General features: G+C 48.3%; 1 protein-coding gene across 1 annotated transcript in view; it reads right to left on the bottom strand.

Annotated features, from left to right (window-relative positions):
- Positions 1-27,984, bottom strand: part of RNF43 (ring finger protein 43) — a 55,567-nt gene that overhangs the window by 18,464 nt on the left and 9,119 nt on the right. The window contains exon 2 of the mRNA XM_069873946.1: positions 16-138. Coding sequence (XP_069730047.1) covers positions 16-138 — 123 coding nt within the window. The remainder of the gene's footprint in view (positions 1-15; positions 139-27,984) is intronic.

Raw genomic sequence — 27,984 nt, 5'->3', positions numbered from 1 at the left:
CATTTTTGCACCTACCTTGTTGGCCAGCGACAGGCAGGGGTTGGGATCCCGATCCGGCTGTTCGAGCTTGACGATGGTGATGAACCCGGACTCGGTGTGTTCATCCTCACTGGTGTTGCACAGGGACAGCGGGTGGGACTGCAGGACAAAAGCAAATGGAAACTCAGACTCTGGGGCTCAGCACAGCAAAGGAGGGTTTGAGCCCACTGCAACCTCTGTGCCCTAAGGACCTGCCCAGAGGGTGTAGGACACCCTTGCGGTGGCATCACCACTGCTGATACAGCCTTTGGCCCTGTCTGAGAGTCAGGGAGGCTTTGAACACCATGCAAGTCACTGTTAAAGCCTTGGTCAACCAGGAAAATGTCCAGAGAGAGCTGGAGTTTCTGCCCTGGGCTGAATTCACACCTGGCTTTGTCCCAGTCACAGACGGGCAGAGGTAAAGCAGCCCATGAGACCACAGACCTTGATTTCTGGGATGGAGCATCCTGACAGCTCAGATCCCGGTGCTGTGAGGGCTGCTGGCATCCTCCCCAGCCCCAGGGCACAAGACTCGCTGCCTGCAGCCAACTTGCTCCCCATCAGCTCCTCTGGGCGATGTGAAGGGGCCACAACAAAAGCAAACTCTTGGTGCCCTCATAGATTCCACACTTATTCTTAGCTACCAAACTCAACAACTTTATGATAAAATTGCAGAAGAAAAGCCAAAGGAAGGAGGGAAAAAATCTGAAAGCAGGTAGAGAAGTACCAGGAATAAGAAAGGAGAGGAAAAGGTGTCAGTGACCAAATCCCCAGTGAGTCATGGAAAGGTGTTCAGAAGCTTGAGTCAAACCACTGGCAGCGCGGAGGTGAGAAGGTATGGGACTGAGGTACCGGGGCTGGGTGCACACCTCGGCAGAGCAGGCTACAGGAGGGGTGCAAGCTCACTCCTGCCTGTGACACTTGGTTTGGGTCCTGGTGGTCAAGCCCACTGCAAGTGAGGCTGTCCTGCTGCCAGGGCAGAGCCCACGAACACACCGGATGACTGTGCATTCACTGCCTCAAATTATATACTTCGAGCACCACTCCAATCCCTGCCTGGAAAGTAATTGCCTCTGGTTTTTCAGTCTAGCAGGGGAGGGATGATGGTCTGGTGCTGGATGGCAGGAAGGCAAACGAAACCATGTCCTGGGCTGCGTCCAAAGCAGAGGGACCAGCAGGGAGGGAGGGGATTCTGCCCCTCTGCTCCACTCTGTGAGACCCCACCCAGAGTCCTGTGTCCAGTTCTGGAGCCCTCAGCACAGGGAGGACATGGAGCTGTTGGAGTGAATCCAGAGAAGGGCCATGGAGATGATGCGAGGGCTGGAGAACCTCCTGTATGAGGACAGACTGAGAGAGTCGGGGTTGTTCAGCCTGGAGAAGAGAAGGCTGTGGGGAGACCTTAGAGCAGCTTCCAGTGTGGAAAGGGGCTCCAGGAAAGCTGGGGAGGGGCTCTGGATCAGGGAGGGCAGGGACAGGGTTAGGGGGGATGGTTTTGAGCTTCAAGAGGGAAGATTGTGATGAGATCTTAGGGGGAAATGTTTTGCTGTGGGGGTGGGGAGGCCCTGGCCCAGGTTGCCCAGAGCAGTGGTGGCTGCCCCATCGCTGGAGGGGTTCAAGGCCAGGTTGGATGGGGCTTGGAGCCCCTGATCCAGTGGGAGGTGTCCCTGCCCATGGCAATGGGTTGGAACTGGATAGGCTTAAATATTGCTCCTGACCCAAATCGTTCCGTGATTCTATTATTCTATGATATCCACGTTTCCAGGGAAGCAATCATATCTGTTATGACTTGGCAGTGCTCAGAGAAGGCTCCCAAACTACCCCGTGCTGCACTTGAGCAATGCCAGGTGCTGCTCCAACCAAGCCCAAGGTGGCATTGACGTGCCCGTGATCCTGCCGCTTTACCAGGTGATGTCAGCACCTTTATACCCTGTTTGCTTGACGGGGAGTTCTCTGGCTTTTGGTTAATAAATCATTGTAATAATCACAGAAAAACACAAAACAGGAAACACACAGAGCGTGTCTCGTGATACCCATACTAACCTAGCGATAACCCTCCTGCCAGCGCTATCAAACTTGCCCCAGGTTGCTCCCTGTGCCTGGGGCAGCGCAGGCCACCAGCACTGGGGAATAAGTTGCACCTCCAGGTGCTGCTCAGAGCTGTGTCCAACCCTGGGTGGGAATGGCTTGGGGTGCTGGGGCACTGCAGGGGCACAGAGCAGCCTCACTGTGACAAGGATTGCTGGGCCTGATCACAGCAATAATGATAAATACTAGGAATAAGCAGATAGCTCAGCTTCCCCAGATGAGTGCGAGGAGCATGTCTGAAATGCTGGCAGCTGTCCTGGAGGGGACCCAGGCAGTGTATCTGGGGAAGAGGCATTCATGGGTGCTCCAAAGCCTTCTCTTTGATTTTCTGTTCAGATTAGGCACTGCAGTGTTCTTCTCTTTCCCTCTGGGACACCAATCATCCCTGGCCAAGCAAGGGTCCTTTGCCTTGGAGAACAGCAGCACCCACAGAGGGCACCGCAGGCAGTGGAGACAGAGCAGGGAGAGCAGGAGCCACACAGGATCCTGGCTCACATGGGCAGCTGCCCATGGAGCTGAGGCACACCAGTGGCCCTTTCTTATTCTACAATGAATCATGAAATCATGGAATGGTTTGGGTTGGAAGGGACCTCAAAGCCCATCCAGTCCCAACCCGTGCCATGGGCAGGGACACCCCCCACTGGATCAGGGGCTCCAAACCCCATCCAACCTGGCCTTGAACCCCTCCAGGGATGGGGCAGCCACCACTGCTCTGGGCAACCTGGGCCAGGGCGTCAACACCCTCACAGCAAAACATTTCTTCGAAAGATCTCATCTCAGTATCCCCTCCTGCAGCTAAAAAACATTAGCCCTCATCCTACCCCTGCCCTCCGTGTGTCCTTGTTATTACTTTTTGTATTTTTCTGTTTCCTTATCCTATGGCATCTCCTTCTTTTCTATCCTGTTCACACCACCTCCTCCTCTAAAATACTGAAGTTCTCTTTTCTAACTCATCCTTGCCATCTTTCCCACTCTATTCCCACTAGACCCACTGTCTTCACACCAATCTGTCCCTCCCACCATGCCAGCACCACTCATGGTTGTACCAAGCTCACCTGCAGAAACGTGGGGGACTCAGCAAGGTCCTGGGCAAAGCCAGAGATGTGCTCAATTCTCACATGGGGGCTTTGTTTATAAAACAGTAGAAAACAAAGTTGACCCTGCAGGTCACCTAACCCACTGTGCTGCCCCAAGGCAGGATCAGCCAGACCTCAAACATTCCTCAGAGACACTCGCTCAACCTGTTTTCAAGACCTCAAAAAAAGGAGTCTCCTCACCCACTCCAGAAAGAAATGTTTTTCTGTGAGGGTGCGGAGGCCCTGGCCCAGGTTGCCCAGAGCAGGGGTGGCTGCCCCATCCCTGGAGGGGTTCAAGGCCAGGTTGGATGGGGCTTGGAGCCCCTGATCCAGTGGGAGGTGTCCCTGCCCATGGCAGGGGTGGAACTGGATGGGCTTTGAGGATCTTTCCAATCCAAACCATTCCATGATTCTGAGATTCTGTGCAGCTACAGCAGAGCTGATAATTGCTGTGGGATGCTGCTTGAAGGATATGGGAGAATGAGGAGGGATGAGGAGCAGGGATGAAGGGGAAGAAGATGGAAATGGCTGGTTGGAAAAGGAATAGGAATGGCAGAGTGTTTTAAGGGGCCTGAGGAAAAAACTGCAGCTTCCAAGACTCCTGGCCATGAAGCTCAGCAAGGAGGATCTGGGGCTTTTTAATGTACCTGAATAAAGTTTCAAGAGCTGTTATAAGAGCAAACACACCTTACCTACATGTGAGTCACAGACAAACATGTTCACTGATAACAAATGCATTATTCTTCGATAGACTCAGCTCCTGCCTCAGCGTGTGAGTAGCCCAGACAACCATCCAAGGCCTCTGGAGGAGGGGCGGGAGGTTCGAGAGGAGACAAAGGATATACAAGTGCAATACTCTTGTGCTTGCTCCCTCACGTGTGCTCATGAGCTTTACTGCCTTTTGGCCATCTCAAGGGTCAGCAGTGCCTGAGGGTTTGACACAACAAATCAGTCCCTAATCAATAACTGTATCTCCTTCTCCTTTTCATTCCAAAGCTGGTGAGCAACAAAGAGAAGTGCTGAAGCCCAAAAGGTATGTTATTTGATTATCAGCTGTGCAGGAGTTGATGGTTTAGGTGAGTTACTAGGTCTGGATCTTTTCTGTCTACTTGTAGAAGCATGGCCATGGTCTAGGAGAAAACTGTCACTACACTCCCCCCTGTCCCTGTCCTACTGATGGCTCTGCTGGAGTTCACTGTCCTGTGGGCAGAGAGGTCCCACGCAGAGGAAGAAACTTTCACTTCTAGCACAGCCACCATGAGGACAGTGTGGGCCAAAAGATGTTTTTGGCTAAGTTTCATCGCAATGCCTGGTTAAACTTCCTCTGGTCCACACAATCCATTTTGGAATATCAAAGGCAAAGGGAGATTCTCTGGTCAGCCTTGACTCACATCACTAAATGAAAGCAAAGGCAAGCTGGCCCAAGTCACAGGAGAACAGCTCACACTCCAGCTGCCTCCAAGCACACTGCACGCCGTCAGGAATGAAAACCCAATGAACAGCATCCAACCTGTGCTGCCCTGCACACCTCATACACCTCAGAGGGCTCAACGTGTTCCCACACTGGGGGACAATATTTCAAGACCCTCTTGCACAATGGCCTCCTGCGCTGTCCCGGCCGTGGTTCAGGGATTAAACCATACCACACAACTCACACAAGTCTCTCCCCTCAAGTGACAGCTCAAAGCAGTGGCAAAGCCCGAACTGTGCAGACAGCGCGGCAGTGCAGCAGCATCCTTCCCTAACAGCCCAAGCACAAAGCGATGTTGTCACTTGGGACCAGTGTAGGGCTGGCACAGACATATGAGGTCTTCCACAACCAATACATCAAGGACATTTAAAGGAGACAGCTCTGGTCCTAAAAGCAACTCTGCAGTGATGGGCCAAATGCAAAGACTCATCTGGTCCAGATCACTTTACTGCAGAGACTAGTCTCATTTCCTCAACCAGCAAGTTTCATCAGTGAGTTTTAAAGTTAAACCCTTGAATACTGATGCCAGAAAGAGTATTCTCACTCTTCTAGAAAGGAGATAACAGATCTAGAAGAGCAAATATTAATATGGAAATTCTCCATGGGGCAGATCATGCCATGATTTCCTCTGAAGCATCACACATCTCCAGCAGGGCTGAACTGCTTCTGGAGGGAGGCTATAGGACTTGTGGACTAGGGAATCCTCTAGGACTCTTCTGAAGCTGAAGCAGTGTTGCTTGGAGACTGCAGGGCCCTGATGTGGCCCTGAACCACTGTTGTGGCCATTTCTGGAGAAACCAGCAATGGTCCAGGGCAACCTTACGTAATCCCAAGTGAAACACGGGCATTTGTCATGACTGCATATGCACCAGAGCTCCCCAGGGAAGAGCTGCAGGCAGGAGATGGGCATGGGATGGAGGGGTCACCCTGCCAAGCCTTGCCAGCTGGTGCTGCACCTCAGGGGGAACATTGCTCTGTCCCGTCCCCTTTGGATATCCCTGGGCTCCACCATCTCAGCCAGGTGCAGAACAAAGGGAAACGAATGATTTAGCTATTGCTTCAGTGTCGAAGGTTTGAAGGTCAGCGCGGTGCTCATTGTATGGCCAAGCACCACTGGTGCTGCCTGCAGACCTGCAGCCACAGCCGGCTCCGCAGGGGCCGGTACCGTACGGCTGGCTTCTGAGCGGGGAGATGAAAGGCTTTCTTCTAATGTAATAACTGACGGCCTCTTCAGTGCCGTTTGAACTGTTTACAGACCGAGTTAACGATTACAGGCAATGTGTACCTTGGCTGCTGCCCAAAATTCTTACCCGCCCGTCAGATATTATCAAAGAGCCCTTCACTGCTGGCCTGGAGTCCTTCCAAAGCACAGCGCCGAAGCGCTGGCGGAGAGGAGGGGCCTTCGGTGCTCGATCCTGAAACCCAAGCTAGAAAGTCACTCTTGGCGAGGTGTCTTGGGGACCGGCCACCAACTCATGTAGACATACAGGAACACCCAAGAGATTCCTAAAGCCCCTCGTGCCTCATGCATCCATGCAGGTGGATTCTTCCTTGCAGGACATCACCTAGGGCTTTGCCTGTGCTGGCTTCCAGACTTTATTAGAGAACACCCTAGAGCTCATGAGCTCTGGCTGTCCCAGTTTCCTTCCCTGCACGAGGTTCCTGCCATCCACACTTTGTTCTTTACACGTAGCCTGGGTGGTTGTGTTAATATTGGTGGTTACACAGCTTAAAGCTACTCCTGCCAAAAGCATTTTCAACACCCTCATGCCTAAGAGTGTGGACAAGAACAAACCAGGTGGTGGGAGATTAGATAAAATCACTTCCATTGTTATTTGTAGCTGGAAAAATGCAAGTGTAGGTATAAGGGCTGGCTAGATTTGGGTTAGACAACAAGCCCCAGCTCTCTGAGGCAAACTGCACCATGTCTGGAAATCCCACTGGAGTGAAGGGATAAATCACAAACTGGCAAGCTGCTCTAATTACAGCTGAGTAACACAGAGCCACATTCAAGCAGTACTGAGGCTACCGAACAAACTGCCGCTGAGGGAGGAAATACTGCAGAGGATGGCTCCATCCTACTGATGGTCCTGCACCCGCAGCAACCTGTGGCAGTTTTAGCTTCAGCAAGAGCAGAAGCTAAAATCTCTGCTAGAAGAGATGATACTGCTACAACTAGAAATAAAGAAGTAAAATCTCCATTTCAGATAGAAACATGCCTCAGGGACCACAGCCCCTCTTACCACCAAACTCCAGGAAGGAATATGCTCTTTACTACTGCTCACTATCATAGACTGAGCTACCATGGCTTCAAGGGATCCACAGATCATTGTTAAAAACTCTCTGCTCCAGTCCAGACGGGGTTTAGAATTCCATGTGTTCCAGGAGGCTGCAGCAGCACTGGTGAGCCATCACCCAACAGCTCTTTGTAGTATGTATGGCCAGCAGTATGTATGAAAAAAAGTATGAAACTTTATGAGACAATTTTGCTCCTGTGTTCCAAAATATGGCATTTTGTCCCACACAAAAAATGCAAAAGCATCCTTTTTGCAGGCTGGCAAAATATGGAGTTTCTAAGGGATGCTTCCCAGGGAGATGCCTTCACATGGTGCCAATTGTGTGCTTGAAGGATGATGTATGGCAGCAGGTCCCAGGCACAAAGGTGAAGACTGAGTGGCTGAAGGAATAAATTACTTGCTTTTTAATCACATACCATACTGGCTTCCCATTGTTTTATTGCTCAGATGCTTTTTAAACAAGGATGAGAGAGAGGCTGGTGAAGGACACAAGTGTCTCTCTTGTTACATGGTGCATTATCGCCAGGAGACAGAAATGAAGATGCAAATATATTCACTGTGATTTGATTCAATAAAACTTGCTCGCACAGTGCAGTGCGCTACAGAAATTGGTTCCTCCTACGCTCAACTTGCTAAGACATGAGTTCAGGCCCTCTGGGATCTGCAATTCCCTGGTTGCTATCGATGACATCACTGACATCTAAGGAGCTGCAGGAATGCTGAGAATGCAGCTCCAGGCTCCTGGGGACGCTGAGCTCCTGGGCTGCTCCAGGAGGGACAAAAGATGGGGTGTCTGGGTTGCAGGCCTGGCTCATTGACAGCCTTCCCCTTCCAATGTACAACATGAGCTCCTTTTAAGGCCACACAACACATGGCCGTACAGAGTTGCACCAGTTTAAACAGCAAAGTTAGAATTGCTGGAAAATTTCTTTCACTGATATCTTAAGATGCTAAGCAGAAATGAGGATTCCAGCACAGGCACACAGGGCAAGACCCCAAATTGATGCAACCCTGCAACCCACCTCTCACAGCCAGCAGAGACCAGAGCATTCAGAGAGCAGTCTTCTACTTTTTACACCTTTCCAGCGTTACTGGTGTCACTGCTCCAGAGGACGCACCTGGAGCAGGGTGGCCAGCAGCCTGGAGGGTTTCACAAACACACCTCGCTCCCTTTCTTCCATAGTGTCCTCTGCAAGTGGACGTCACCAAGGATTTCAACTAAGCCAATAACTATTTTTTTTTTGACTGAAGATATTCTCCTAGGAGACTTCCAAGAGAGATCTCTGTTCTCTCTCAGATGGACCTTTGGCTATTAACAACCTTGCTTGCATTGTATGGAGCCCAGCTACTGGAGATGTCATAGACGTTCAAAGAGCTGAGCTTGCACGCTGAGAGGAACTTGAAGCAGATAAGCAGAAAACTCTTCCCCTTAGTTTCAGCCTGTTGGGAGTCTCTGAAGACTCCAGCATTCATTACCAAAGGGCATGTCTCCACGTGGAGGTTCTTAGGGGTGAGGATGACACAGCTCTTGGCCCAGGACTCCAGGGGCTGAAGCCAAAAAGGTGAAGAAATTTCCATTTCAGACACCTCATCTGCAGTATTTAGAGCAGCAGAGAGCTGTGGATACACAGGATCCAGGAAAAACAGGGCAGAAAGTGAAATAGCTTCCTTGCTCAACAGAATATGATCCACTAGAAGACTACCTACCCACTGTCCTTACTCGAGGACGCCCAATAATTTGACCAAATATTACTTTAAAATAGCACAGACTGACTGAGCTCCAACAGTATTTTTCACACTGCAGACAGGGAAGGGAGCCATTCACAGACTGTTTGAAACAGTGAAAGCTGCAACATCACCTCTACTGGAGGGTTCAACTCTCATCAACCTGCATCTTCTTGAGAAGGGATGGAGATCCAAAAGGAGGATGAAAGCCAGGATAACAAGGACATAAAATCATGGAATGGTTTGTGTTAGAAGGGACCTCAAAACCTATCCAGTCCCACCCCTGCCACGGGCAGTGACACCTCCCACTGGATCAGGGGCTCCAAGCCCCATCCAACCTGGCCTTGAACCCCTCCAGGGATGGGGCAGCCACCCCTGCTCTGGGCAACCTGGGCCAGGGCCTCCCCACCCTCACAACAAAACATTTCTCCCTAAGATCTCATCTCAGGCTCCCCTCTTGTCCTATCCCTGTCCTCCCCTTGTCCTATCCCTGTCCTCCCTGATCCAGAACCCCTCCCCAGCTTTCCTGGAGCCCCTTTCAGCTCTGGAAGCTGTTCTAAGGTCTCCCCACAGCCTTCTCTTCTCCAAGCTGAACAACCCCAACCTCTCTGCTTTTTCTCAGCAGTTACACTGGTCCCTGCCAGAGAAAGATCCCTTGACAAGAGAGTCTAGTGTTGTTTAGAGCTTCTGATACAGCTGCTCAGTGACAAAACCACATTGTGTTGTGTAAAACCAGCCATCTACACTGTAGGTTGACTCATGCAGACTCCAGTTCCTGGGCTCGGTTGCCTCTCCTGGCCCTGAAGGGTGGAGGTGGTTGTTGCAATCATTGATTCTCCCTCTGTATCTGCTGATTTTAGTCTCACTGTGCTCCCCTTGCCGAGGCAGGATGTCGGATCAAGGGGTTATTACACAGCCATGCTAGAAGAACAGACAGGTTTTAATCCCTCCATGCCCTTAGACTCTATGCTTCTGCCCCAATGGCCTGTGAAAATGTCAGGTGCCTAACTCCAGGGAAGGAGAAGGCTTGTTCTCACTGCTCCCATTGCCAGAGCCATGCCTGGTCCATGGAATGTGAATTTGCCACTCTCTTCGCAGAAACAAACCACCCATACAGCTGTGCCTCACTGGCATTGGTGTTCCTGCACAGAAGCTGATGAAGTGTCTGATCAAGACTGTCTGCAAACTCTGGAAGGCACAATCCCTCGTTACAGCTCTGCTCCGGTAAATTCAGTTGATTTTCCCACCAATGCTCCCTAATGTTACACCCAACAACGTGCATTCACGCTGCCCAGTACACCAAGTCCTTGGCTTCTCCATGCAATCTTCATTCCCATCATTGTGTGAGGACAAAAAAACCATTGATGCCAAAACCTGAAAGCCTGCAGAGCAGTGCTTCCATGGTTTCTGTTGTATTAGGAATCAGTGCAGCCCTTAAGAACACCAGGATAAATCATTAACAAGTCATTATTGTTCGTAGGTATTTTTGGCAGGAAACCACTAAGGTCAACTTGGACAAACTGCCTTGGAGCAGTGGGGGTGGCACTACTCCTGGAAAAGCATTCAAATCCTTGTCTAATACCAAAAAACAGTCTAGAAGTGACCTTCCTTGCTGAATCTAACCAACACAAAGAGTTCCACAGCCGCTCCTTCCCGCTTGTCTTGGCCCGAGCTTTCTTCCTGCATCTATGATCAAGTCCTCATGTCTGCAAAGCGCCTGCCACTCTTCTGGCACACACGGAATGACCGTTTGTTAATCACCAGCCCCCTCGCCGTGTGGGCAGGCCCACAGCCCAAAGAGCATTTCTCATTCACCAGTCTATGATCTCACAGCTCGCATCCATCACTTCTGCTACCAGGGGTTGGGGAATTCCCAAACACTCCTGTACTTCTAGGGATCTGCCCAAGGGTGGCTGTTTCTCATTCTTTGGAAACCTGCAGAGATGCCACTTTTGTCCAACTGTATCAAATGTTCTTTCTACCCATAGAGAAAGTCATCACCTCAGTAGGCAACATGATGCTCCTTCTCCTGCAGGGACACATGTGTGCAGGGAGGGGATATCAACCCGGCTACTATCGGTGCCTGTGGCCATTACTGCTGGCACACAGCTGAGCAAACATCAAGAGCCATCTCCATGGTTAATGTCATGCAATCATGGAATGGTTTGGGTTGGGAGGGACATTAAAGTCCATCCAGTCCCACCCCTGCCATGGGCAGGGACACCTCCCACTGGATCAGGGGCTCCAAACTCCATCCAACCTGGCCTTGAACCCCTCCAGGGACGGGGCAGCCACCACTGCTCTGGGCAGCCTGGGCCAGGGCCTCCCCACCCTCACAGCAAAACATTTCCCCCTAAGATCTCATCTCAGGCTCCCCTCTTTGAGCTGAAAACCATTCTCCCTTGTCCTATCCCTGTCCTCCCTGATCCAGAGCCCCTCCCCAGCTTTCCTGGACTCCCTTTCAGCTCTGGAAGCTGCTCTAAGGTCTCCCCACAGTCTTCTCTTCTCCAGGCTGAATAACCCCAACTCTCTCAGACTGTTCTTGTATGGGAGGTTCTCCAGCCCTTGCATCATCTCCATGGCCTCCTCTGGACTTGCTCCAACAGCTCCATGTCCTTCCTGCGCTGAAGACTCCAGAACTGGATGCAGGACTCCAGGTGAGGTCTCACCAGAGTTGAGCAGAGGGGCAGGATCCCTGCTGGTCCCACTACTTCGGATGCCAGGGCACAGTTGGCTTGCTGAGACACAAGTGCATATTTCCAGCTCATGTTGAGCTTCTCATCCCCCAGCACTCCCCATATTCCCGAAGCTGATCCATCCTCACAGCTCATAGCAGTCTCAGGCACTCCAGCTCCATGAAACACTATTCTCGTTGTCGTTCAGTTTCCTGCTTTGGTGGCCAGCTGGCCAATGACCCCATTGCTATTGAGCTTTTGTAAACCAAGTGCCAAAGGACACTTTCAGAGCATCATGATGTAGCAATCCTTCCAATTATCTGGATGTGGTTCTTTTAAAATTAAGTAAGCAAACAGCCCTGACACAAACAGCTCAAAGGCTGTTGTGTGTTGTTTGGTGCGTGCTCCTGGCCAGGAGATACAACATCAAGATGCCATGGAGTCAGACCAGCCGCCCAGCCAGTTCTAGATGGCTTGGTGGTGATTGTTTTTTTTTCGCAAAGGAAAACTACTTTCAACTTTGACATTTAAAAAACACCTTTTGTCCCTTTTCAAGCTCATCAGCTTCTGAACACGTTCATGGGAGCCAAGAAAACCAGGAAGGTAACCAGGTCCAGCTCCTGAACCTATATTTCCAGCTTTTTCTGACAAATATTGACTCCACCACCACAGATCCAGGCAGGGACATCTCTGCTGCAGCAGCTGCCTTCACTACAGCCTCACGCATGGTCAGACAACTCAACACGGTTTTTCTACCAAGCCTGGTTTTGCCAGCCCCACCTCTCTGCTTGTCCTGGGAGCAGAGGCTGTGCCTCCACATGGACCCCCTTCCGATGATGTTCCTCAGCAACCTGCCCACAACCCTGCCCCATCCTCTTGAGTCCCGGGTTTTTTTGTGAGCTTTGAGAAATTTTTGCTTCAAGAGGCTGAAAGTGGAGACCTAATCACAGCCTGAAAGGGTGAAGATATGGACAACAGGTACTGGCTTCAAGGTAGGGCTGTGGGACCTGGGCTACAAACAAGGCTGTAACACACACAGAAATAGTGGAATAGAAATATTTCCACCACTTAAGAGGAGACTGCATGGCATGTCTATGATAAAAATGGCAAGTTGTCTATCTCTCTCTATAACCCATTTGTACCAGTGATGGCAGAAGGGTAACTGCTCCAGAAGATGCTGGTGGCAGCTCCATTTCAGAGCTGGCAGAGCCTGCACGCTGATCACACAGGTTTCATGCTCCTGAGGACAGGAATGATGTCTGTTTGCAATGAGAATTCTCCAGTACCTTCACTGGCAGGGACAAACTCAGATCTGCTGTTCATCTACATCTGTGGGTTGCAGTTCTGAAAACCATGAACTGCAAAACCCACAGGAATTGTTTTCTTCATGAGGATATCTTCCTTTTTTCCCTAGGTTGTCCCATAGTTCTTGATGTTGATGAGAGCTCTCCAGGCTCTCACGACATCCCACTTTTGCACCTCCGCACCAGTGTGGTTGTGCAAAACTCATAGGGTCCAACAAGGCCAAGTGCAAGGTCCTGCTCCTGGGTTGGGGCAACCCAAAACACAAACACAGGGTGAGTGGAGAACAGATTGGGAGCAGCCCCAAGGAGAAGGACCTGGGGTGCTGGGGGATGAGAAGCTCAACATGAGCTGGCAACATAAGCTCACACCCTAGAAACCAACCGTGTCCTGGGCTGCACCCAGAGCAGAGGGACCAGCAGGGAGGGAGGGGATTGTGCCCCTCTGCTCTGCTCTGTGAGACCCACCTGGAGCCCTGTGTCCAGTGTCCAATTCTGCACAGGGAGGACATGGAGCTGTTGGAGCGAGGCCAGAGGAGGTCATGATGTGAGGGCTGGAGAACCTCCCGTATGAGGACAGGTTGGGAGAGTTGGGGTTGTTCAGCTTGGAGAAGAGAAGGCTGCAAGGAGAACTTAGAGCAGCTTCCAGTGCTGAAAGGGGCTCCAGGAAAGCTGGGGAGGGACTCTGGATCAGGGTGGGCAGGGAGAGGATGAGGGGGAATGATTCTGAGCTGCAAGAGGGGAGATTGAGATGAGATCTTGGGAAGAAATGTTTTGCTGTGAGGGTGATGAGGTCCTGGCCCAGGTTGCCCAGAGCAGGGGTGGCTGCCCCATCCCTGGAGGGGTTCAAGGCCAGGTTGGATGGGGCTTGGAGCCCCTGATCCAGGGGGAGGTGTCCCTGCCCATGACAGGGGTTGGGACTGGATGAGCTTTTAAGTCCCTTCTGACCCAAACTATTCCATATTTTTGTGATTCAGGACAGGGCTGCCATCAAGTAGAGTTCAAAGAGACTGCTTTTTTTCCTGGAATAATGACCAACAATATTCAAAGAAAATCCTTCTGAGTGTGACAGAGGTTTATTGACTCTGAGGTACAGTCTGAGCTACAACCAAAATTTCAAAGATCTTCTCATGGTGAGTTACCCAACGCAGACATTCGAGTCCAGTCACACAAGCTGCAGGAGTAACTTTTTTCTCAGCCTTCCAGAGAACCTATCAGGGACCCCACTACCCTTTCTTTCCAGGGCATGTTCCTTCTCTGGCATTTTGTCTGAATACCCCCACTCCTAGAGCTGCATCTGAAGCTTTGCTGACTTTGGAGTGCCCTCAGATTTCTTCTGCCCCAGCTTGGCAGGGCTCTGCCACTGGGTGCTGCCCCCTGCTTCCACGACTTCCAGGCTCCATTTCCCTGGTCCTTTAAAACCCCTTTCACCCCCCAGGACTGGTGATGAACATCAAGTGGATTATAAAACAATTTCTTTTGTTGATAGAAAATTCTTTGAAGGGCGTGAACAGCAGGAGAAAGAAAGGGCTCCTCTGAACTGTGCGCTGGTTGGAAACCCCCGGAGGGCAAGAATCCGATCCCTCATCTTTGAGGAGCACAGGCCTGTCTGTACAGGCTGCAGGAGCAGCCGGCCCAGGAGAGCTTTGTGTGTGCAGTACCGACAAGAACACCCACCAGCCCCCTCCTTGCCAGCACAATGCGCCAGGTTCATGAGCCGCCTGCACTTTCTGCACCATGAACCTAAAATGGCTTTGTTCCTTCCCATTTGCACCCTGGAGTTTTCCTTACTCCATTATTCCTCTTCAGCAGAGGCAAATCACCTCCCCAGCATCTCCCCACCTGCCATGTGGGGCATCCCTGCCTCCCTCCCCACTCCCACGCACCCCTCGCCAGGTGGATCATCCAACCAAAAATAAATCCTCTCTCGGGCTGCTCAAAACCTACCTGTGTGTCTTCCCAGAGCTGCTCAGGAGGAAGAAATCCTCCATCCACTGATCACAAAACCTGGTCAGGGTCACACAGCTGGCTGGCTATTGAACACCAATACCCCAGCAAATGGCTCTGACGGTCGTAGCAAGCACTGGGTGCAGGAATTCTGCAGATGCCACAAAGTAATTTGTGACCTTCTAAATCAACATTTATAAAGAGAAATCTGGAGGATCATAAAGCGCCACCAGTTTGCAGAACATGTTTCTTACAAGCAAGTACTTTGGTAATCAGCATTGAGCTTGAGAAGCCAAGCTTCACAGGTTTCAAGTTTTCCAACCCTAGGAAGAATCAGCATTGCTTCTGTATCTTTCACAGACAGCCTTGGGCAGCCAGTCATGGTCAGCCCCATCTTCTTCCCACCAGAAACACAAGGACCGAAGTCCTTCAGAGGGGCACTGTATACTTCAGTGAAATAACCAGTATGGACAAAAAAGAAGGAGCAGTGCAGAGATCTTTACGAAATTTCCCCTCGGAGATTTCTACTGACCCTGCATCATACAATGGTTTGGGTTGGAAGGAACCTTAAACCCCATCCAGTTCCACCCCCCCGCCATGGGCATGGACACTTTCCACTCCATCAGGTTGCTCATAGCCTCATCATGAGCAGTGGTAACACCACCAGTACCTGCTTCCTCACCCACCAGCATGTCTCGATGCAGCCACGCCATCCCGAGCAGTCAAATTAGAGTCCTGTGCCATTTGGTGTCCCACATCCAGGAAAACCCACAGGTGCAATGCTCACCCCTAAACATGTTTCCTTTATGCCCACCACAGTTTTCCTGTTAGGTTTTGCAGTCTCTTGAGCAGTGCTAGTAGCTAACATAATAATATGCATGTTAAAGATAAATAATAGCTGCACCCCAGCTTTTCTGCTGCTCCCAGTGTTCAGGGCCAGCCTCTGAGCAAGGAGAGAGCAAAGGCAACGGACCTGGGGCAGGGGGAAGAAGATGAAACTGCCAATTTCTGCCCAGCATTGCAGCTGAACATGTGCTGCACGTCTGCAGTTCCCTTGACTCCCTCGTCACCCATGGATTTCAAGTGGAAATGTGATCTTTGCAGAATCACAGAATGCTTTGGATCTGAAGGAAGCTTAAAGCCCATCCAGTCCCACCCCTGCCATGGGCAGGGACACCTCCCACTGGATCAGGGGCTCCAAGCCCCATCCAACCTGGCCTTGAACCCCTCCAGGGATGGGGCAGCCATGGTGAATCCATCATCAAAGCTGGGCAGGAGCCACCACAGCTGCTCCTGGGTTATTCCTGATGGCAGCCTGCTGGGCTGGGGCTCTGCTTGTCCCAGTGCCCTCCAGCTGCCCAAGGCACTACAGACAGCCCTGGAGGCAGGTTTTCCCACAGGCCAGTTACAGCCCTGTCTGCCATTCCCATCCTTCCTGCAAGGAGCACTCTGTACTCATTCCAGCTCCCCTCACACAGCCCGGACGGTCCTCTGGCCAAGGCTGTGTATAAATTAGTGCAGTTTCAAGCTATCCTGGGTCCTGCTAGACAGCCCAGGTGGGGAGAGGACCATGATGTGGATGGGTTCATCCCTTTCCCCCCATCACACTATGGCTGAAGAAGCACATTTTTTTGTTTCTTGCTCTCCTGGCTTCACTCTAAAGGCTGTCAGGTACATCTATTGACATTTCCAAACAGCCTTGATGTGTAGGCTGGTCCTTGTAGTCCATCTGCCACGGCTGAGCTGGCCAGAGGAGGAGGGGACGGGGCAGGGGAGGAAGGGCTGGGGAGAAGGGAAGGTCTTCTCAAGGTAGCTCAGCAAAAGTCTGATTAGGAATGTGATGGGAGCTGAGAAGAAAGCATAGGGTGTGGAAAAATAGGGAGGAGAAAGATTGTTTTGGAGGAGAAGAGGTCCAGGGCTCTGGGCAGTTTCATTAGAGGAATATTAAGTAAATGAGTCAGAGCTTGTGGTGCCTCAGGCTCGGGAAAGCTGCTGCTGGGCTGAAGGGATGGCAAGGGAAAGCGAGGTTTGTGGCATGCTGTCTCCATGTGAAATTCAACCATAACACAACAAGAGGAAACATGTTGCCTGCCTAATACTTTTTATTAACATTTGCAGAGTTTAAGCACTTCAGACCTTCGACCAGCGCCTCTGTCTCTACCCGACTCACGTCCTGCCTCTGCCTCTCGGGACTAGTGACTCCAGTGAGCATTTTCCAATTCACTGCACTTCCAGAAGGCAACACATAGTGCTCAGCACTCCCCTCTTGAGCAGCACCCACCACACCACACTGCCTTCAGGTTCAAAAAGTAATTTTGTGTCAGGCTTTATGCATTCATAACTGGAATCTGGATATAAAATTTATCTCTTAATACCCGCACCTGAAAAAATGGGATATTGCACAGATACCCACCAAGCAAGAATGCTATGAGTATCAATAAATGTATCTCTTACATGTGCGTATATGTATCATAGAATCACAGGGTGGTTTGTGTTGGAAGGGACCTCAAAGCCCATCCAGTCCCACCCCTGCCATGGGCAGGGACACCTCCCACTGGATCAGGGGCTCCAAGCCCCATCCAACCTGGCCTTGAACCCCTCCAGGGATGGGGCAGCCACCCCTGCTCTGGGCAACCCCACCCTCACGGTAAGTATATGAATGCATACATAAAAACTATATTTAATTGTACAAAAGTGTTCCAGAGATCTGTATTGAAAAAAAAGTTCCATGTCTGTATTGAAGAAAAATAAAGTATCAAAGCTACCTACTGACCACGGTGATAACAGAGACCAGGAAAGGTTAAGGGAAGTGGCAGTGGTGACAGAAGTGGAAAAGCACAGTGTGAATGTGTGACTTCCACTATCACCGTCCAGGCAGGGCACATGTTGCATTGAAGTCTGACCTAAAGACAGCTCTAGGCATCTTTATCAACTTCTTTACAGAGCAGCTCAGAGCTGCCTCTGAGGTAGATGAAATCTAGATGGAGCACAAATCTGGTGAGGAGCAGCTGAGGGCCCTGGGGCTGTCAGCCTGGAGAAGAGGAGGCTGAGGGGAGACCTCATTGCTCTCTATAGCTCCTGGAAAGGAGGTTCTGATGAGGTGGTTGCTGGTCTCTTCTCCCAAGTAATGAGTGATAGGATGAAAGGAAGTGGCCTCAAGTTGCACCAGGGGAGGTTTCTATGGGATATTAGGAAAAACTTCTCTACCAACAGAGTGGTGAAGCCCTGGTAGAGGCTGCCCAGGGCAGTGGGGGGTGTCTCCATCATTGGAGGGGTTCAAAAACCGTGTGGCTGTGCCACTCAGGGACAGGGTTTGGCAGGCACGGTGGGGTTGGACTGACAGTTGGATTGGGTGAGCTTAGAGGGCTTTTCCGCTCTTAATGATTCTATGATTCTATTCCTGAGGAGTACATCAAGTTTCTGGTTTGAACTAGATAATTCCTGTAATAGTGACCATTGTATATTCAATTCCCCCTGTTCATAGGAAAGGAAAATTAATAATCGTGACAACAGAGACGAAGAAGTCTCAGGAAAGTGGTAAAGGTGACATTCATAAAGATGGTAATGGTGACATACATAAAACCTCTAAAACCGTAACAAATTCTAAGAATAAGGAAAGTGGTTATAAAGACATTTTTGAAGTCAAACGAGAAGGTAAAATGGGTCCTGGTGATAAAATAATGGTTTGGTGATCTCCCGCTAGAGGCTTGGAGTATACCCAGCCCATCAAGCAGAAGGAGCTGAGATGGACCTTAAAAGACCAGCAGTGAACAGTGATGGAGAGATTACTAGAAGGGAAGGGCAACCTTCAAAAAGTGGAATGTCAGTCCATACAATGAGAGCAGAAGATACTGTAATCCTGGCAAGCCAAGGAGACTGATCAACAGAGAAAAACATGCTTGGGAAGTACATACAGACAATAAAACCTTTTTCAACACATCAGAAGCAGGAAGCCTCTTAGCAAGTTTCTGCAGCTAGCAAACAAACAACACAGGGAATAAAAGATGCACTCAAAAAGTATTTGCAGAAAAGGCTAAATGAATTGCTTGTGTCATGGTTCATTGCCAGGGAAGCCAGGAACTGGCCATGCAAAGCATTTCAGCATGGTCATAAATTGCTGGGGAAAGGATAAATTAATAAGGTGACAAAATTTGCAGATGAAATGGTATTTTTTTAAATTATCCAATCTCAAGATGTGTAGACTTGCATGAAGGAGCTCAGGCTGCCTGGTGTATGCTTTAACGAGCAACAGGATGCTAAGAGCTCCCATCTCCTCTCGTACCCCTAGACACATATTCCCTGCTGCTCACCCCATCCTGGACTTCTCCTTGAGCTCATTTAACTTATGAAAACATCAGAAAATGAGCCTAGTAACTGAAGTTGAACATTTTCTGCATTTTTAATGAGTTGGACAGGTTCGGTGAGGCACTTGCAGATGTTGTCCAGAGAAGTCATGAATGCCCCATCCCTGGAGGTGTTCAAGGCCCGGCTGGATGATGCCTTGAGCAACCTGATCTGCTGGGAGGTGTCCCTGCCCATGGCAGGGGGTTGGAACTGGATGGACTTTGAGGTCCTTTCCACCCCCAATCATTCTATGATTCTATGAAATACTATCTGTGGCACACCTAGAGCTGGACCATGTATTTGATGATGGCTGCCCTATCTCAAAATTGAACAACATTAAAAAATAGCCAGGCAGCAAAAATAGACAGGTAGAAACAAGGTGTGGGATGGTTTTGGAGAAGAAGAGCATCTACCTGTCTAGATGCTCCACCCAGAGCACCTCATAAAATTGTGAACATCATCAGCAATACAAATATAGAATTCACTGTAATTCATAACCCAAGGATGACAGGAGCACCCCAAGCTCCCGTCAAGTGGAAGTTTAAAAGTAAACAAAAATAATTCCTATCACATTCCCTGAGGAAAGATGATGTAGAAGTGTAAAACATCCAGAAAGTCATGTGGGCAAGATCTGACCCAGCTAACAATTGGTGTCCTGTCTGCCATTTCCAGCCTGTGTGCTCCCAAAGACAGCACTTGCTGGGATTTGGGAGGATAACCCCTCCTTGATCTTTTTCTCTTAACAGGCTTTTTGTCTAACTTCAAGCATCTACCATATCAACCTGTGCGTGTAGCCCATGCACCGCTGAACTAGTTGTCTTCTCTCTCTCTAAGACACAAACCCCCTAAACACTGTTGTGCCCTTATAATACATGGTTCATTCACCCTGTGAGAGTCACCTACACTGCTTTAGATCGGCTGACACCAGGAAGTCCCAGTCATTTCCAGTGGCTTTCCACAAAAGGGGTAAAACTCATCCACAATGAAGATCCTTTTGGAGGGACTGGATTTCCTGCAGAAGTCAGCATCACCACATATGATAGTTTTCACTTCTGGGATAAAGACACTTTTGACTTCATGTTGTCCAATAAATTTAAGAAAACGATTCTTTTAAAACCAGCAAAAGAAGTCATTCTTCTACACAAAAATCTTAAGCCAAAAGAGATGATAACAAAACAGGTTTACGAACTGTACATGTGCTGCTCAGGGTGCTGATGGAAGAGATTCAACACTACCTAATTGCTAATAAACAACACAGAAGAACCTACACAGAATTAACCTCTTGACTCAGGCTTTCATACTTCCTTTAAATCTGGCTCCAGGTTTTCAGGTCAAATACTGAAACCAATTGTGCAGTTTGGCAAGGCTGGAGTTATCACTCATATCTCTGTGGGAGGCCCTCAAAGAGGTGCAGCACAGTCACTTTCCTGCTGTCCTCAGACTGGTTCAGCTCATTCTTGTTCAACTCCCTTATCAGCCTGTTTACAAGGTCAGTGCACACCTTGGAAGACTGAAGATGCAACATAATGATCTGTATTTGCTTGGCTCCAGATGGTAATGTGCCTGTATGTGTATGGCCCACAGGGAAGCTGGGGAGGAGCTCTTGATCAGGGAGGGCAGGGACAGGATGAGGGAAATGGTTTTGAGCTGCAAGAGAGGAGATTGAGATGAGATCTTAGGGGGAAATGTTTTGCCGTGAGGGTGGGGAGGCCCTGGCCCAGGTTGCCCAGAGCAGTGGTAGCTGCCCCATCCCTGGAGGGGTTCAAGGCCAGGTTGGATGGGGCTTGGAGCCCCTGATGCAGTGGGAGGTGTCCCTGCCCATGGCAGGGGTTGGAACTGGATGGGCTTTGAGGCCCCTTCCAACCCAAACCATTCTGTGATTATACATAAACATTGACCAAACACTACGCAAGTAAGACTGAAACAGTATCACCAGGCGATAAGAAGAAAGAGAAAAGGCATATTCAACTTATTCTTATTTGAATTTACTACCTTGGCTTCTCATTTGATCCTAAACTTCCAGTTGATAACGGGCAAAAGTACACTGCATTCTTATGTTACTCAAGGTAGCCATCTCCTTGCTTCTTGATGAGATTGCATCACAGTTGTCCAGGTATTTTTTCATCAGGCAAGACCGCTACAGTGAGCTTGGAGGATGTAGAATGTAGATAAATACTTGCTTAGCTCATTTTAAGAACACGTATCTCACGTGGCTTTAAGAGACAAAATTATTTCCTAGTTTATTTAATGCAGAACTTCAATTTTAGTCGTAAATTCCTTTATGGTTCAAACCTTACATATACTCAAATCTATTTCTTTTTCTGTGTTGCTCTGCAGCAAGTCAGAACAGTGGTAAACACTGAGTTTATAACAAACACCTGAATTGAATTTTCAAGTAGCTGAATAATTTCAGTGGAAAAGTCATAATGCTACAACTACCTGAAAGGAGGTTGTGGTAAGGTGGGTGCTGGTCTCTTCTGTCAAGGAACAAGCAATAGGATGAGAGGAAACGGCCTCAAGTTGCACCAGGGGAGGTTTAGATTGGGTATTAGGGAAAATTTCTTCACTGATGGAGTGGTGAAGCCCTGGCAGAGGCTGCTCAGGGCAGTGGGGGAGTTTCTATCCCTGGAGTAGTTCACAAAACAAGCAGACATGGTACTTGGAGATATGGCTTGGTGGGCACAGTGGGGTTGGGCTGACGGTTGGACTGGATGATCTTAGACAGCTTTTCTGACCTAACCAATTCTATGATTCTATGGTTCTAACTCTGCAAATCTGAAAGAAACTCAATTCCCACCTCAGTTTCAGATGACGTCAAATTCCCAGGTATCTGGTAAGCATCTCTGCTTACACAGGTTGTGTCTTCAGGGAGTGAGTTCAGAGAAATTAGTGCTTTTTTCCCTTTTCATGCTCTGAGAAACTTTTAATGAATGACCTAAGATGATGATCTGATGCAGTGCAGGCTTCATGAACTGGTGTCTGTGGGTTGTACACTGATATCCCACAATACATGAACAGATGAGTGCAGGAAATCAGTCACTAGAGAGGACAATGACTGAAATGAAGGGGAAACACACAGAGAGATGCTTATCTTGTTAAAACGTGGTTGAAAACAAAGCAAAACAAAACTAAGAGAAATCCAAGGATATCAGCTTACAGGTGCAGCCCGAGTGGAAATGGCAAATAAATACTGTAAATATATCTGAAAGGCAGGTGAACTCCTGAAGGTGCTCTGAACTCCGGCAAAACAAATATGAATTTCAAAATTGAAAGATGAAAGACAAACGACTTTGAAACTCACAGTTCTCCCCCTCAGCCAGTGCTTATGGATATCTTCTGTACAGAAGTCAGCCCTGGGCTCTGCCAGCTCAACCAATCTATCTTTCCTCCTACTAGATGACATTACTGTTTTAAAACCTGTATGGTTTCTGTATTGTAAGTCTTCATCATTGCAGCAGTTACAGACAAAACAACACAGATCCCTTCCAAGTCGGGTAAGTGGATCCCTCAGCTGGGCTTTGTGTCAACTGAGTATAGTAAAAAGAATAACTTCTCCAAAGCCATTTGATTAAGACAATATTTCCGTTCATTCTTTACACCAGTGTGTTTCATTTCTCAGCTGAAGAGAGGAAAGGAAGTTTGGCAAAACTGCACTTTCTTAATGAACAATTCAGGCGTGGGTAACATCCAGCCATCAACCATTGATAAAATCATAGAATCAAACAATATTTTGAGTTGGAAGGAACCTGTAAAGCCCACCCAGTTGCATCCCCTGCCATGGGCAGGGACACCCCCTACTGGATCAAGTTGCTCAAGGCCCCATCACATGTGGCCTTCAGCACCTCCAGATGTGGAGCAGCCACCATTTCTCTGGGCAACCTGGACCAGGGCCCCCCCATCCTTATCATGAAAAATTTCTTCCTAATGTATAATCTAAATCTTTCCCCTTCCAATTTAAAGACTTTCCTCCTTGTCCTATCACTCCATGCCCTTCTAAAAAGTCCCTCCTCAGACTTCCTGTAGGCCTTTTCTGGTACTGGAAGGTCGCTATAAGATTTCCCTGGAGCCTTCTCTTCTCCAGGTTGAACAACTTCAACTCTCTCAGCCTGGCCTCATATGAGAGGTGCTCCAGACCTCAGAACAACTTTGTATCCTCCTCTGGACCCATTCCAATAGTTCCATATTCTTCTTATGTTGGGGATTCCTGAACTGGAAACAGGACTCCAGGTGGGGTCTCACAAGAGTGGAATAGCAGGGCAGAATCTCCTCCCTCACCCTACTGGCCACGTCTCTTTAGATGCAGCCCAGGATATGGTTGGCCTTCTCATCTGCAAGCACACATTGCTGGCTCATATCAAGCTTCTCATCAGTCAGCAGATATGGACAAAACTCTACACACTGAAGCATCCACAGGTGAGGAATTAGGAGAAGAATAATGGAGAATGACATTCAATATGCACATATATCATTCCATTGGCTTGACTCAGATCAAATCACTTCAGTTTAATAATTTAAATGGAACTAAAATGATGTAATTTAAGAACTACCTAATTAATGGGAACAGTCAATCAAATGGAGAAACGTACAATTGCTTCTTTCTGGCAATCCTGCCCTAGGTATCACAGAGTCCTGCACCATCAGAAACAATGGCAGAAACAAGGCTTGCCACCAGCTCTGATCTTTTGGGTACAATGGACATTTTAGTACATCTAGACACAATCACAGACAGCAAAGTAACACCAGAATGAAGAGCTCAGAAAATACTCAAATGATGAGGGACTTATATCCTTGAAAGCACCAACTTTGAAAACAACCAAAGGTCGATGAAAGGATACTATCATGATGAAATAACAGCGGAACATACAGTGCCAGTGTGAGATCCTGGTCAAAACGTCAAATGGGATCCTCTGAGTGCAATTCAGACTGAGGAGATTGAAGATTACAGCAGTCACAATACTGGATCAAAGGAAATCCTTAACACGTGCCCAAACTACAGACTGGTTTGCAGTCAAGAAGCAGCCAGACTGTCATTAACCTCTTCAGACAGTCATCTCTCCAACAGGACACAGACAACCCATGAGTCAACACAAAATCTCCCTACATCTCTTTCAAATCTGTGCAAATATAAACATGTCCCCAAAGGTCTTAACTGTCAGCGGCTTTCACCTAGGTTCTACAGAAGTTTTCAAGTCATAGAATCATAGAATCATGGAATGGGACCTTAAAGCTCATCCAGTTCCAACCCCCCTGGCACAGGCAAGACAACTTCCACTGGATCAGGTTGCTCAAAGACCCATCCAGCCTCACCTAAGCATAGGAATACTTAAAACCATGTTCATATGGTTGCTTAACCAGAGTTTATAAGCCATTAAAAATCTCTCAAAGTTCTTAACTAGGTCAACAGAATTAAATAAACATAAGGAAGTTTGCCTCCATGGAGACATCAGGCTTCTCAATGCTGGCATTCATCGTGTTTGCTCAAAGCAGTATGTCCACCCATAAATACTGTGGTTAGATTTTACCTGTTGTGCTCTCACTTCATAAGTCATGGCACAAGAGTCAGATTACTGCTGTGGAAGGAGAAAAAGAGTTTCCTATCATTAAGCAGTCTTCTTTGAGATACACATTGTGCATATATTCTTCATTGTGAGACTACAGCTCATCCCAACTACGAGACTGCAGTGGAAACAGAGAGAGCGGTTCATGTGGATTGGTCCTACACATCTCAAAACAGCCCAATGACTACCCTGTTATCTTCTTTTCTTCTTCAAATGACATACATGTCCATATTCAGAAAGTAACTCCAAGCAGTAAATCCCTCTCTGTCTCTCCCCACAAGATGTGGTGAGGGGCGTCTCAAGCGTTTTGGAGTAGCCTGCAAACCACAATCTGCCTAATTTGGCATCATTCCTGGAAGTATCTGCAATAGTATAGAGTATAATGGAATGCCACCGGCCAGCTCTGCAGATATCGAGATGGAGATATCCACCGGAGAAGCTTTTGTACAACTTGACCTTTGATGGAATTTACTGCTGGCCGGAGGCAGGAACACTTAGGCCATATCGTAACATCTCCTGATACAATACATTATGCAATTACCAGTATCGCTGCACCTCTTTTATCTCCCAGTTCATAACACAGGTGAACTGAGGCCACCTGACAGGTTTGGCTCTGTGCAGACAGGAAGGAGATGGTCTGCTTGACATCAAACATCAGAGGAGACATTGCTTTGTCCATGGAGATCTGGGGTTCGCTTGCGGGGGGAAAGAAGGGCTATTTTCTGGCTCCAGTGAAGCTTAGATATGACCTCAGGAAAGCATATAGGAAATCTTATCTTGGAAGTGAGAATAAAGACACTGGATGCCAGACATTCAGCAGCTGGTCTTTCTTGCCCTCTGGCAGAACTTCTTGCTACCAGGAAAGCCACATTTAAGAACATGGTTAGAATATGAAACAAGCTGGTGCAGGCTCATGTTATCGCGCTGTCTGGATGGTGAGACCCTGCTCAAGACCTCATGCTGGGACAGAGGTCAACACTTTTAGCAAAGTTCCATGTAGAATTTTAAGACCAGGAGATCCAAAGGAAATTTTAAATGCCTCAGATGGACAGAAATAGTTGCTCAGGTATCAGCACTGATGGAATCCGTACGTTACTGCTCATCAGTCCCAGTGAACACTCCAGAATCACCGAAACACAGGTCTATGTAGGGATGACATGTCTAAGCTAAGAGAGTCTTCTCCTACTAACAACCATTATTAAGCATCACAACCCACAGGGTTCAGAGGAGGGACTGGAGCAAATGTCTTGACTTCTGTGCAAGTCAGTCCAGGAGGATGGGCAAGCTTCTCTGGTAACTCTGGCTCTAGCATTTCCTCAGCCTGCCCAGCCAGACTGACATCTGCAAGATTGCCACTAATGCACCTTGCTTTGTCTCACAGCAGGCTTTTGGGGGAAGAAGGATTAGACAGGTATCAATTAATCCTTCAGAATCAAGAATGTGTTTACCAGTGATCCAGGAAACACGCTGCCCTATAGGCAATGGAACCAGTACTTGTTAGAAACTGAGGCAAAGAAGTCAGCTTTGCAAATCCCTCGATTCTGCAGCCTGGTCCTTCAGATGTTCTCCCACATTTCTCACTGGGAGCCTGTCAGCTAAAACAGCTTTCTCCAAATGATACATTCAGCATTCCTGACGCTGAGTTCCCACCAGGCACACTGGATTCTCTGGCTCCATGGCTTCTGATAGAAAGGATGGAAAGTCAGAGTATCTTATTTGATGTTATTTGAACATGAAGACCTTAAAATACAAATGATATGGTTAGTTAGCAAGGGTTGTAATTTACTTTTGACTTAACACATCTACTGGTCTTGTTGGTGACCAAACACCTGATGTTCACAAGTTACCATGATTCACTTTTAGGCAAGAGGAGAGTTATAGATGCCAACAAACCTATTAAATATATATATATGTATTCTCTAATATGCAGAGAGGCTCTTATTTCAACCACAGGAATACCTGGTATTGAGATACAGTTATCACAAAGAGAAGCGAATGCCCAAGAGCAGGTGCCTCACCCAAACCCTTGGGCAGGCACCAAAGATGCAGTCTCTGGTACCAACGATATACACAACTCATTGGGAATGAGGAGGGATGAACAGATCCAGCACTAGTGAGCAGTTTCCTGCCACCATGGTATCTTGTAACAGATATCTTTGGAAAGGTCAGGAAGCTGCAAAATTGACCAGCATACATCTTCTCGGTCCCTAGCACTGATCAGGTGCTGCAACATTTACTCTGGCTGACTTCTCGGTCTGTGCCCAAAACTGGGAGAAGAGGGAGGACAGCAATGGCAGAAACGAGTGTAAGGACTAAGATCCATCGGTTATATCCTGAGACCTGATGCCCAGGAGCAGGATAGTGCAAGGTGCACTCCAAGATTTTGATATACAGAACGGATACTACTTTGGTCACAGGTTCCAGCATTCAGCGTTGGCTAATGTTTCAGAGAGGAAACATGCTCCTGATGAATGCACCTGATGCTGGGGTCTTTCTGTCGGTACCAATGATAGTGTTCCTAAAGAATATAAGCAGCACACTAGTTCTTCCATGGGTTAAAGACATGGTGCATCCTCCTGTCTACCCCTTTGAAGTCTACACCCCTAAAGAAAGTATTCCATAAAGAAATTTACTCTTTTAGGAAGACTTCTAAAGTCACATTGGCTGTATGAAGCCAAGAGTCACAAGAGACGCATCCAGTGCTGCCAGGATCCTGCACAAAACTCAACTAATGAAAGAACCAACGTTCTCCATTCACTACTGAGATCTCCTCAAGTTGTTCCTTCTGCTCTACTGTGTGGCTACTACCTCAAATCCTTTTTCAGGCCCTATCTTCACTGCACCTGCTCTGCTCTGTGATTGCTCATTTTGGCCTTTGTAAGGCAAACTGCTTCACGTCTGTAACAGGACCGACGTGCTGTTCATTTTTTCCATATTTGGATCCAACTCGGTTCACATGTCCTTCTCTTTGAGTGCCTGCAGTGTGTGCATCCCTTCCACAGCGATGCACCAGCAGTCAAGGAAACCCACCTGGCTGAACAAAGACCCCCAGGAACAGCAGCTGCTGAAGGGTATTAGAAATAAGGAATCTAAATTCTATTCTTTCATGTAATTCTGAACTAGAATTCACATGCCTTTTGTCAAAACAAGAGCAAATTTAATCCCCCAACTGCTCTACTTACATTCGATGTTAACATGTCATAACTGAACTTTGTGAAAAACTGATAATTTTCTTCACAGTTCATGGCCAGAGGAATTAATTCAGCTGCCCAGTCACAATTTCTGTGTGTGAAAACCCATTGCATTCCTGCCACTGCCCTGATACTGAGCACATTAATACAAGTTAGACGAACCCATTTGATCACTGGAGACCAAATTATTGAGATGAAGAACAAAAGAGAGATCAAAGGGCCACTAATGCCCTTAACCAGCCCCTTTAGGGTGAGGGAAGTGACGAGGTGAGAATACATCTGTTGATCTAGACGGA

This window comes from Phaenicophaeus curvirostris, chromosome 21, assembly GCF_032191515.1.
Source record: "Phaenicophaeus curvirostris isolate KB17595 chromosome 21, BPBGC_Pcur_1.0, whole genome shotgun sequence".
Classification (NCBI taxonomy): Eukaryota; Metazoa; Chordata; class Aves; order Cuculiformes; family Cuculidae; genus Phaenicophaeus; species Phaenicophaeus curvirostris.
Note: the sequence above shows the minus strand (reverse complement) of the source record. Positions and strands in the feature narration are given on the sequence as shown.